The following is a 13,072-nucleotide window of genomic DNA, read 5'->3' as shown; positions in this document are numbered from 1 at the left end:
ATGCTCTGTGACATAACAGCTCCGCTGTCAAGTCTGTGCTTTTCTTTCCACATCCTTTTGGAAAATGTATAACTAGAAGTTTGATATACACCTTAGAATGGCTCCTGGGACATTTAACTTGTGAGATCTGTGGGAAGACCCTATTGCTTGTCAAGGAAGAAGACTGTCACTGCACCTGGTCAGTTCTTTTAACTCTGAAGCCAGTTCCTCCTCAGAACAGGGGTGGCAAGTGCACCGAAAGAGTTCGCAGTCAACTCTCTGGGAGAAAGGAGAGTGACTTAATCCATCAAATCTCCATTTATTTTTCTCACTCTCCATGTGGCTGAAAAGTGAGGATAACTACTGCATCCAAGAAAAGGAACTCAGCAGCATGGGGCTCTGACTGTACTGTCTCCATTTCCCTCTTCTTAACCTTGGTGTGTTGGCTTCAGTCTTAGACTGATGCGGAGATAACTACAGTAGCTTCAGGCTACAGATGAAGAACACAGCAGCATCAAAAGGAGAAATTTGTCTTTTGCTTTAAAACATATTACATTTAGAGGAACTTGGATATAATAGAAATAAAGCTTGTCAATTTTTTCAAACTTACCACTTATACAATCAGTGGTCATATTGTTATTTTCTTTCCTGTCATCACAATGAATCATTGCAAGCACACCCCCCTAATCTTTATCCTCGGTCTAGCTAGAATGGAATACAGCAGAGTATGTTGTGACACTGGGATATATAGTTAATTATCAAATTTATATAGTTAATCTCAAATTTCCACAGATCTCTTCCATGTATATAATTGATGTTATGGACTTTTCTAGTAAAATAATAGGAATTTCTAAAAAAGAAAAACCTGTCATGATCTTCCTTCTAAGAAGTAGAATAAGAGCACAGCCTTTCTCTTACAGGAATATTTTCTTACTTTTTGGTCATACGAATGTTGAAGAGGATTGTGTGGTAATACAGTCAGCAGCTATAGATTATAGGATAATTTACTCAAATTTTGTCAATCCTCTTCCCATGAATGAGAGTTTGAAGAAGAGCTGGGTGCTTTATTAACAAACTTTCCTCTGTTCTGTTAGATTTCTAACAATGACAACGCTTTCTGGAAATGGATCCTTGGTGACTGAGTTTCTTCTTGGTGGACTAACAGATCATCCAGAGCTTCAGCTACCCCTCTTTTACCTGTTTCTGATGATCTACATTGTCACGCTGGTGGGCAACTTAGGTTTGGTCATTCTGATTATTCTCAATCCTCACCTCCACACCCCCATGTACTATTTCCTCTTCAACCTCTCTTCCATTGATCTCTGTTACTCTTCTGTTTTCACTCCCAAAATGCTGATGAACTTTGTCTCCAAGAAGAATGTCATCTCCTATGCAGGCTGCATGACTCAGCTGTTTTTCTTTCTCTTCTTTGTCATTTCTGAGTGCTACATGTTGACTGCAATGGCTTATGATCGCTATGTGGCCATCTGCAACCCACTGCTGTACAAAATCAGCATGTCTCAGCAGGTCTGTTCTGGGCTATCTCTTGCTGCCTATGCCATGGGCTTTGCTGGATCCAGTGCCCACACGGGCTGCATGCTTAGACTAACCTTCTGCAATGCCAATGTCATCAACCATTACTTGTGTGACATCCTCCCGCTTCTCCAACTCTCTTGCACCAGCACCTATGTCAATAAGGTGGTAGTGCTCATTGTAGTGGGTATTAATATCACAGTCCCCAGTTTCACCATCCTAATTTCATACGTTTTCATCATCACAAATATTCTGCACATCAGATCTGTGCAAGGAAGATCCAAAGCCTTCAGTACCTGTAGCTCTCACATCATGGCCATTTCTCTGTTTTTTGGATCAGCAGCATTCATGTATCTTAAATATTCTTCTCCTGGATCTATGGAGGAGGGAAAAATTTCTTCTGTTTTCTATACTAATGTGGGGCCTATGCTCAATCCTCTGATCTACAGTTTGAGAAACAAGGATGTGAAAGTTGCACTGACTAAAGTTAAGATTAAAATTGAGAACAGAGACATATTCTAATTAGAAGCAGTAATAAGGTAAGAAAATCAAAGGACATTAACTGTATATTGCTGTTTTTAGTGATGAGGTTTTATTCATACCATGGTAATCTTACAGATAGTTTTGCATGGATTATAGATTTGTCTTACCATTTTCTGTATGGATGATCTTATTTTTTTTGTTTGTTTCTGTATGATCTGCATTTCTACCAAATTTTCTGAACAACCAATAGCATGCTAACAGTGAATACATACACCAGTGATGTACACAATTGTTTAATACCCCTTTGCATGGTTATTCTTAAGATAGAAAAAAGTGGAAAATTTTTCTTTCTTATCTAAATAGAGAAGTGATAAATATGTGAAATAATTTTTATATATTTCATTATTGGTACTGGTAGAGGCAACAGGATTTGATGAAAACCCATTAAAATTCCATAAAGTTTGAAGCAGAACCAGTTTCTCCTAATTTGATCCTTTTCTGTATTTCTCACATGCCTATGTTCATATTCTACCTTTCTTGTTTACTTTGAGAATAATAATATTTGCACCATGGGCCTCACACTTCTGAGAATCTGAAACATCCCATTTATTATTGCCCGGAATATTTACACCTCTGCCTCTTATTGTTATAGGCAGCATACAAGAAGATGATTAGGGAAATAAGGCCTGTGTTCCCAAGGTTCCAGTAACAGAGTATTATTGTTTACACTGTAACTGTCAAATCTAAAATGGCACCCAATATTTTGAAAAGGAGCGTATAGTTATTATAGCTCTTATTTTCATTATCAATAGGAAAACATTGTACATTAGGGCAGTAGAAATATTTCAGCCAGTACTATTTATGCAATGAAGTTTATTAACAATAATGGACTGTATATTTACAAATATCTTGTGGTTTAACTTTGTGTCATAAGTCGTAAAACATATTGAACATAGATGCTTTTTGCTGAATTTTCTCAACTTCTCCCTTGTTTTTACCACCTGTATATTTAAAACTATAGACAGCTTTGAGATTATTAAACCTTTGTTGAATGAAAGTATGTTTTCATAGCCCTTTGCTATTTACTGTTGTAACTAATAATTATTGAAATACAATAATAAGAATGAGAAATCCACAAAAATTTGGGGCTTAATTTACTTTTTGAAAGTTCACTGGGGCAGCATTAGAAAATCTTATCCCCTCCATTAAGAAAACCATTTTTTTCCTGGACTTCTGTAGCCCATGCTCCTCGAGTGCACCACGGTGCTCAGACAGAGGGCAGCTTATTAAAAATTGTAGCCACCAATGCCCGATCAGTTTGTGTGGGAAGAACTAGTACTGATGGATTTCTACCTAACATGCATCTTATTTTTTTTTTTTTTGGTAGGAAATCTTTGCTTCAAGACCTCATATCATCCTCATCAAGACTTTTTATACCTACACTGCAGTCTGAGATTTTCCTACCCAGTCAATTCTTTTACCTCTCTTTTTCTAGGTGTCAGAATTTCATCATGGTCTGAGGCCTTCAAAAGTGACTCTTGCTTCCATCCATTTTATCTTTTACAAGCATTTAGCAGAACCATCTTGTAAGACATCATTTTTTGGCATTTCTTACTTTTAAAAAAATTTTTAATTTAATTGGTGCATTTTAGGTATATGTTATAATCATATTCATCATTGGGAATTTATACTTGTATATGATATATCTTTGTTCTTGTTTTTTCATATATCTCCTCCCACTCTTCCACTGCTCTCTCTTTACAAAAGCTTTACTTCTTTTTATTCTTTCTTTTCTCATATTTTTTAATTGTCCTTCTTCAGGGGACATTCTAGCTCTCTCAGTGAGGGAATGTGTTGCTTGCCTAATACCAGAGAGATAACAACAGTTTTTGAACCTATTATACATCATGTAAAAAAATGCAAACAAAAAAGATATAAGAATCATGAAGGAACAGAGATGAGTTCAAGCAACTTTTTCAGAATAAGCCCCAAAGTAGGCACTGTAAGTAAATGATGTCCAGGACCCAGATGCCTATAATAGAGAAATGACCTGCATGGCATTTTTTTCTCAAATGCATATATCTGTAAAAGTCTTATTTTAAAGTATGACAAACAGGGTTAGCTATAAGGAAATATTTCATATCAATCTTTTTATAACAGTGCACTTTTTTCTGGAAAGATGAGACTGAGGAGATCGGTTTAAGTCTTTCTAGTAAGACACCTCCATTTGCTACATTTCTGTAAGAGTGCAAGCTTATTAGATATTATGCCAACATTTAGAGCAACTAAAACATCATTTATAATCAAAATAATAGGAAATTGTGCTCTATAAATTATTCTTCTCTGTATGTTACTCATAACATAAGATATCTGTTGTTCATCAGTTAGTACATCAAATAAGTTTGGTGCCTATGTCACTTCATGGATTCTAGTCAGGGAATGATGGTTTATTATCACTATAATGTTTATTTCTACACAAAGATATAATGATATTCAAAAGATTCTGAAACAGTGGTCTTTAAGAATAGCCTAGAAACTATCCTATCTAGAAACTGATAGGATATTGGTAGTTTTCCTGTCAGAGGGACAAAATACCCAACATTCACAGTTTTAAGAAGGAGATGTCTAATTTGGCTCACAGTTTCCGTTGGTTTAGTCTGTGGTCATTGAACTCCTAGGTGGAAGCAGCAAGGTGAAAGGCTCGGTAGAGCGAAGTTGCTCTTATTATGGCAGCTGCGAAGCAGAAAACAAATGGAGGAGCCTGGGACAAGAACGCAACCTTCCAGGTCACGCCCTCAGTGACCTTTCTTTTCCGACCAGGCCTTTCTCCATAGATCTAAATCATAACAGACATCTCAAGACGTCTTCAATCTGATCAAGATTTCTCAAAGAGACTATATTTATTATAATTTGTTTAAAATTTTACTCCTCTGAGTCTGAATGTTTATAGTGTTTACTTCTACTCTTTTGTTTATATTCAAAAGAGCCTGGTAAGGATGAGTACTTAACACTATTTGGTTTGAATTTCATTTTGAAGCACGTATTTTAGCTATAACTTTTTTTTTTTTGGTACTGGGGCTCAAACTCTGGTCCTTGCGCTTGCAAGGCAGGCGGCAGAACCACTGAGCTAAATCCCCAGCCCTGAAGCACATATTTTAATAAAGTCATTTATTACTTTAATAAACATAGATACCTGACAGCGGGATAGCACTCAATGGCAAAGGGAACAGAGCTGACTATGAACAAGAGGACCTGGCATTTTTGGTGAAGTTTGCCTTTCAGGTAGAGCACCACTTTCAGTCCAAGAATCATGGCAATATATCTTTAGGTTAAGCCTCAACTGCTCGCTCTGCAGGATAGATATACTTCTATCTATTTCTAGCTTACATAGGCTTTTAATGGAATCTAAATTGCGATGGGATTATTCCAATAATGCATAATCTTTTGCAAATTGGAGAGGTTCTTATTTGAAAAAATGATATGGATTCTAAGTTGGTTTAAAGTTAAGTGTGTACTTTATTCTTTACCAGACAATAGCCACCTTCATTACAACTGTTCTGATATCTGTTAATGAGTTTTCTACCCTTAATATTATTAATAAAATATATTCTTTATTTTTAATTCTTTTTGTATTTGGCTTCTTTTGTTTAACATAATGCTGATTTGAGTTTCAACCATGTCAGTGAATGTAGCAGAACATTGCTTCCTGTGAATTATTCCATTGAATGTATGCTCACTGAATTCTCTATCTTTTTATCATTGCAAACTTTACTATTAGGAATAAAATTTCAAGAAACATTAATATATAAGATTTTGTTTTAGAGTTATATAGTAATTTCATATCTTGCTCTCTTTCTTTGTTTCTTTCTCTTTGTGTGTGTGTGTATTGTAATTTCTATAGCAGAGGCTACAAGCATATGCAACTTAATCAGAATATTCCTATTTTTTTCAAAATACATTTGAAATTTTATTCTCTTAATAGCAGTGTATGAAAGTTCTGTTTCACACATGTGAATATATTGATACTGTCAGTTCTGCTAACTTTACCCATTGTGATGTGTCTTATTATTGTGTCAGTTTATATTACCTTTACAATGAAAGTTGCTGAGATAAAGCAATATATTGATTAGGCTGTGCTGCTTTACAGAAAAATAATTTAAAAGTTTATTCTTAATACAAAATAAGGAAGGAATAGAATCCTGTTTATGGATGCCAAGACAATCTGTGAAAAATTCTAAAATTGATGTCAAGCATAAGAAACACAACAAGGTAAAACTCCTGAAACTCATAAATGACTACAGTAAAGTTACAGAATAAAAGCTTAGTATATTATAGTCGCATTTTTCTTTTATACCAGCAATAGATGATTGGATAGAGAAATTTAAATTGAATATCATTTATATTGTCACCAAAAGAAAGAAAAATATCCAGGCATAAATCTAATAATGTATGTACAATATCTATTTGCATTAAACTATAAAACTGAAAAAGTAATTAAAAAGTCCTAAAAAAGAAGAGATGTTTCTTGTTTAAGAATTTTTTTTTTTTGGTTTTTTGAGACAGAGTCTCACTATGTAGTTGAGACTCATCTGGAACTCACTGTGTAGCCCAGGCTGGTATCGAACTCACAGTGATCCTCCTGCCTCAGCCTCCTGAGTGCTGGGATTATAGGCATTCGCCACCATGCCCAGCTTTGTTTAAGTCAATAATTTTAACATATCAATTCTTCCTAACTTGATACCTGAGCAATCTCTACCAAAATTCCACTGTATAATGTTGATGATCAACAACATGATTCTACTGTTTATGTGGAAAGGTAAGGACTCAGAATTCTAATACCATACTCAGAAATGAGAGTGATGCTGGGTTGACACTACCCAAATTCGACACTGTCTAAACAATTATAGTAATTCTGGCAGTGTGTTATTTATAAGAGGACTGGTATCTAGATCAATGGAACAGAACAGAGACAGAAGAAGCAAATCCAGACAAGGTAGTCAACTGGTATTTGACAAGAAGCTTAGCCATTCAGTGAAAAATGATGGTCTTTTTTATAAATGGAACTGGAAAAATTCAAGGTACATCTACCAAAACAAAACAAAACAAGAATCTTCCCACCCTGGATATAGAACTTACAACTTTTCACTCATATGTGTGCAATTGCGCAAATATGCAAACACAAAGACATACACATCCCTACATCCACACTCAAAGGAACCTTTAAAATAGATCGTGTACCTAGAAACAAAGTTCAAAACTATAAAGCTTCCAGAACACACAAGAAATGATTCAGGTAATCTTGGATTTGGTAATGAAAACACAATGTCACAGCAGAATTGTAGCAGACACCTCCGCCCAGTATTAATAGCCTAGAGTGGCACAAGCTTTTACCCCTCCATAATCTGGCTGTGTTACATTGGAAGTAGCAGAGCCTGGCTCAGCTCACTCCCAGTCAAGTTCGACTGACTCCAACTAAATTCTCCCCTTCTCATTAACCATTTGTTCTCTTCAGCAAAGATATGCTTGTGCCTGCATTCTACAGTTCTGCCTGTTTGATACTTGATACAAGTAGGTGTCCCAAGGCCTGCCCAGTTTCTATGCTTGTAATGAATAAACACTGGGTGTCCTGGGAGTTGTTTGTCTTTGCTGCCCAGAGCAGCTTAGATCAGCCCAAGACTCAGTTTCTCTCAAGTCTCTGTTTGTGCGCTTCTGTTAATTCACACTTTCCTATCTTTCAAATGTTGTACTGGCTTGTAGGAGACCAGGACCACTGCAGGGGTCTCTGGTAACATTCCCTTACCCCTTCCCCACACAGAATCTTGAAAGAAATAATTGATATGTTGAACATTTTAAAGTTCAAAATTTCTCCTTAGTGAGCAATACTTTTAAGAGAATAAAAATCACATCAGAAAAAGAAAGAACATTTGCAAAATACACATATAATCAAGGACTTGCATCAACAATATGCACAAAGAATATATATAACTCACTAATAATGATACGAAAAAAACCAAAGAAAAAAATGGGTCCAAGATTTGCTGACTTTCATTTGTCATTGAGGCATTCCAAATTAAAGCAAAAACACAACTATATAACTATCTGAAGGGCTAAAATTTAAAACAAAACCTGACAATACCAAATGTTAATAAAAAGGTAGAACACCAAAAAGCCTCCATTACTAATGGGAATGAAAAATGGTAATGAGTGTTTGGTTCAGAATTTGACAGTTGCATACAAAGGTAAACATAGCCTTATGATGTATCTACTCTAAGATATTTACTGAATTTATTTGAAGATACACTTCCACACCGAAACTTATATGTGAATGTCTATATCATGCTTTATTCATGCTTGTTGAAAACTAAAAGCAACCACACCATTCTTTAAAGGTGAGTGGAAAAAGAAGCCATAATACAACCATGCAAGGGAACAAAAAGCCACAGGAAGACACAATAGTGTCTTAATTGAATATGGCTAAGTGGAAAATTTAATCTTAAATTGCTAGCACATATGATTCCAATTGTATTACATGCTCAAAAGGGGACACTACAGAGACAGTAAAAATATCAAGTATTTCAAGGGCTTTGAAGGGCTGAGGAAGGAATAAATACTGGTGGAAAAATGACAGAATGTGTTTTGCAAAACCTGTAGAACTTTGTAGCACAAGAACTGACTCTTAATGTATGCAAATTTAAAACAATAAGATCAGGGGATTTTGGAAAGAAATACAAGAAAAGAGACTATTTCAAATTATGAAACAACACTGAACAGGGCAGGGAAATAAATGCTGACAAGAAATTTTGCAAATGTATGAAAAATATAAGATTAAACAAAAATAACTCCCCATAGAACTGCCTCTTGTTAATGAAGCGTTTCCCTTGTGTGTACAGATTAACAATTCTAATGCTGCTCTATGTAGAAGTGAACAATTAAACATAAAGATGAAAGAAGGTGAAAGTCTGGCTTTTAACTGTTGGAGTGGGAACTTACAGAAAAAACAAGGAAAAGAGGCTAGAATAATCTATGTAGTACTAGAGTTGAAAATACTAGTACAGCTCACATTTATTTAGTGTACAGATGTAGATGATTCCATGCAGAAATACTTACAGGTGTGTGTGTATAAGTTAGAATACAAATATTTTTCAAATGAGAGGACCTAAAGAAGTGAAATGCCAGTAACAATGAGGATACCTACCGATAAGATCTGTTTTCCCAATACTACTGTTACTGGAAGGGGTCTGATGAGGTCATCCAAATATAAAATGGGGACTTTTACACAGCTCACCCACGAGGTAGGTCGTAGGTTTGCTGACTTCTGTCAGAGAAAAAGAATTGTCAAGGCATATCAAGAAAAGTCACAGAGAGGTTTATTAGGGAGAATTAAAAAATAGGCACTCAGAGATTGTAGGTCCTCACCAGAGTAGTTTACTAAGGTCTAAGATTGGAAGGTTTTATGTGGTCCTGAAGACACCCTCAGGTGGGTGATCTCAGATGTGCATTCTTGTTTTCTGTTACCTTTATGGTGGGATACACTGGAAAGCCAAGTGAGACACACTGGCCCATTAGTGCTGCTATCTATTCAGGGTGAAGGTCTGTGGCAGGAAGGACACTTTCTAGGTGGAGAGCACAGGCCCAGAGCACAGTTTACAGGCATACTGTGTCTTGAAGACTCTTAGAAAAAAGTTTTTGAAGTGAATTTTCTGAAATGGATAAAGGCTTGAGTAACTTGGGTCCCGAAGTTGCAATTTTTCTTAAAAGTAGTTTTAAAATGAACATTTTATTTCCTCTCAACCTATTACTGTATTTTCTATCCCACCTTACTGTTATTCAAAGAAGAGAATCAGGGCTTTTTTTTTGAGAAATAGCTGATTCAAGGATTCGGGAAGGATCTAGCAACAATGATGCTGATGCCTTTTGTGAGAGAAAATAAGGAAGTGTGCAAAACAACAAGATACAGATATACACACACACACGTACACACACACAAACACACACACTACACCACATCACATGGAAGGGACATCTCAGTGGGCTAAAGCTTCCAGTGCTAGAAAAATTTGAACAGCATATATCATTTGATTATAATTCAGTGTATTAAATGAATATATAAGAGCTTTAAGCAATATGAATATATCATTATTTAAATAAACTACCAGTTCAAGGATAATACCATGGGGAAAGTATGGAGGGTTGATGAATTCCCCCAGGCAGGGGTAAGAGTAGGAATTTATTTAGTCCAGAGGATTCTGTCAAGGCGGGCAGTGTCAAGTTTCTAGGAGACAAATTCTACTTTCAGCATGAGAGATGGCTCTTCATAGGAGTTTGAGATGGGGAAAAAGAGTACAGGCAGCAAATGTCATTATCTAAACAATGTCTTTTTCCAGATCATCTATCACCTCACAAACCTTCTGGGAAACCTGCACTGTGTCTCACATTTTGCAATTTGACCAGACCATTTCCTCCAATTTACAGAGTCTCTTAGCTTCAGATATGGTCTCTACCAGTGGTGGCAAACCGTTCCTGGCACACATGCTGCAGTGGGAAGTTTATGTAATTGAAAGCTCTAAAATGTTCACCATCACTGGTTTATATTTGTTAAATTTTAGAGAGATCTGTGTGAAATCTACAGAGATTCAGAGATAAAAAGGGGGACTCATTTTGGCTTTAGATTTAAGGTCCACATTTTTATTAAGCTTTGTTCTGAAACCTTGGGTGCTTTCCCATTTCTTATAAATGAATCATTTTATCTTTAATCCTTAGGAGTGTAGTATTTTAGGATTAGAAATGGAAATAAAGTACACACTAAAATTACATTAAGAAAGCTGGATGCAGAATCATACACCTGTAGTCTCAGCTCTAGGGGAGGCAGAGGCAGGAAGATCACTGCGTCCAGAAGTTTGAGACCAGCCTGGGGAACATAGAGAGGCTCTGTGTCAAAGATAACAAAAATCATAGTAAGATGAAATATCTTTTGATTAAACTTCATATCCTTTCTTCTCCTTCCCTCCTTCTTTTCTCTTTTTCCCCATAATACCTCCTTCCCTGATCCCGTCTTGTAATTGGAGACAAACACTCTTAGTTGGTGTGTATTGTTGATTATACTTTTAAAATCCTAGTCTTTATGTATGCCCATGAATTATAATCAATACATTTCGATATGTAGAAAATTTTGCATAATGCATTTGTATAATGTTTTAATGCTATGCCTGTCGTTTTCCATCTTCATTCTTTACTCAAAATCATGTTTTTTCTATGTTAACTTGTGTTGATACACCTGCAGCTTTTTATTAATTTTAAAACTTGGAAACCAAGGCCTGTAGAGGTAGCATCTGCTGAGGTCATTTTACATTTAGCTGAGGTCTACTTCTCTGTTTTTTCCACCTGCTTCCTCTCCCATTTGCTTTCATTTGCTAAGGGATTCTTGGTTCTTTTACCTTTTCTGAAGCCCCAGTGCCTTTATTAAAACAAGAATGTGTTGCTCTACTTTCCAACAGCCACACACCTGTGAACTAACTGAATATGCTGTTGCAGATACATGCCTAACCCTGCTACTCAAAGTGCAATTACCTGGCAGCCTCCTTAGATTTACTTGGCAACTAATTACAAATGGTGTTTAGCATCTCAGACCTTACCCCAAATATATAGAATTACAATTTCTCTTTTCTTTCATTCTCTGGCACTTGAAAGTTGAATTTCTCCCTTTATCTCATATATATATATATATATATATATATATATACATATATATACACACACACATATATATATATATGTATATATATATTCAAATTTAAAAATACAGGAGCTAATGCTTCTGGGTATTTTAGTAGATTAGCTCAGTGTGATATAATTCTTCAAATCAGAACTTCACTTAGTTAAAAATACCGCTTTTTCTTTTCTGCATTTCCATGAAATGCAGTGTAAATAAAGCCTTTTCAATTAAATCATCACTGATTTTGACAAGGTCAAAGTCATTGGACTTGAAAAGACTCAGGAATGAGCAAAAGATGCTGTTGTATATTTTAGTAAAAGCATGCTCAGCTCATGTACTTTCTTACAACTGAATTAGGCCAATGTGACCATGGTACAAAGGAAAAAAAAAAACAGGAAGATGAGAGAGTTTTGCAATGAAAGGACAAGTTTGGAATTTTCTGTGTTCATTCCATGGTTGTCCTATGGACACCAGCAGTATGAGATGTGAAAAATGACCTTCATTTTGAGCTCTGGCTTAGAATTTAACATAACTTGCTCTTGCGATGTGATTTCATATATGTGACCTTAGAGGGAGAATTTCATGTTCTTGCATTACCTAAACAAAAACTGTGCATATTTACACAGAAAACACAAGTATTAATGAATTACAAAGATCCTCACCATGCCTGCAACTGAAGGAATGTCTGTCTTGGGGGATATTTTTCAAACTTGCCTGGTGGGACTTTTTTCCCTAGTAATTTGAGGAAGTCTGAGAATATTAACTTGAATTAATTTTAGCAGTTGTTAGATTTTGTATTAAAGTATAAAATCTATACATGAGGGAGTTCATGATCCTTTTTCTTGTCCTCTGTTACTTTTCTTTACCCTTTCTCATGTAGTTCACTAACCCCATTGCTTTAGTATCTGTGGAGATGAGCTTAGAGTGTTTTTGTCATGGTCTGATAGTTCCTCAGATTTACTTAGCATTGTGTATGCATTTTCCTATTGTATACCTTTCTTAGATTACTACTTATTCCACACTGAATGTATAACTTTTATTAATATTTTCATTTTTTCTGAGTACTCTCTGAAGTAGCATGTAGACTAGTGTCTTGGGAAATTTTATTGTCTATTTCTATTCTCTTTGTGATAAATTTTCCTGAATTTTCCCTGGATATACCTTCTGTATATGACTATTTCTCAGAGTCACTCACAACAGCAATATTAACTTACAGCAGTTTCCCTTTCCTTCATTTTTGCTTTTTTTGGAGTCATTCATTAATGATTGGAATTGCCTCCAGCAGTTCACTCTCTGTCTAGTCTCTTCTGCCAGCGCCTGACAAATTAGTCTTCCTAATTCATTCCTGACATTATTTCAATTCTC

General features: G+C 35.6%; 1 protein-coding gene across 1 annotated transcript in view; it reads left to right on the top strand.

The window, feature by feature from the left end:
• The window catches only part of LOC104854727 (olfactory receptor 147), a 33,616-nt gene extending 31,582 nt beyond the window's left edge, over nt 1-2,034 (top strand). The window contains exon 2 of the mRNA XM_010613305.2: nt 1,074-2,034. Coding sequence (XP_010611607.1) covers nt 1,084-2,034 — 951 coding nt within the window. The 5' untranslated portion in view covers nt 1,074-1,083. The remainder of the gene's footprint in view (nt 1-1,073) is intronic.
• Nucleotides 2,035-13,072: the final 11,038 nt, after the last annotated feature.

This window comes from Fukomys damarensis, unplaced genomic scaffold, assembly GCF_012274545.1.
Source record: "Fukomys damarensis isolate Sample0158 unplaced genomic scaffold, DMR_v1.0_HiC HiC_scaffold_16, whole genome shotgun sequence".
NCBI classification, from domain to species: domain Eukaryota; kingdom Metazoa; phylum Chordata; class Mammalia; order Rodentia; family Bathyergidae; genus Fukomys; species Fukomys damarensis.
This window is presented reverse-complemented; position numbering and strand designations above follow the sequence as displayed.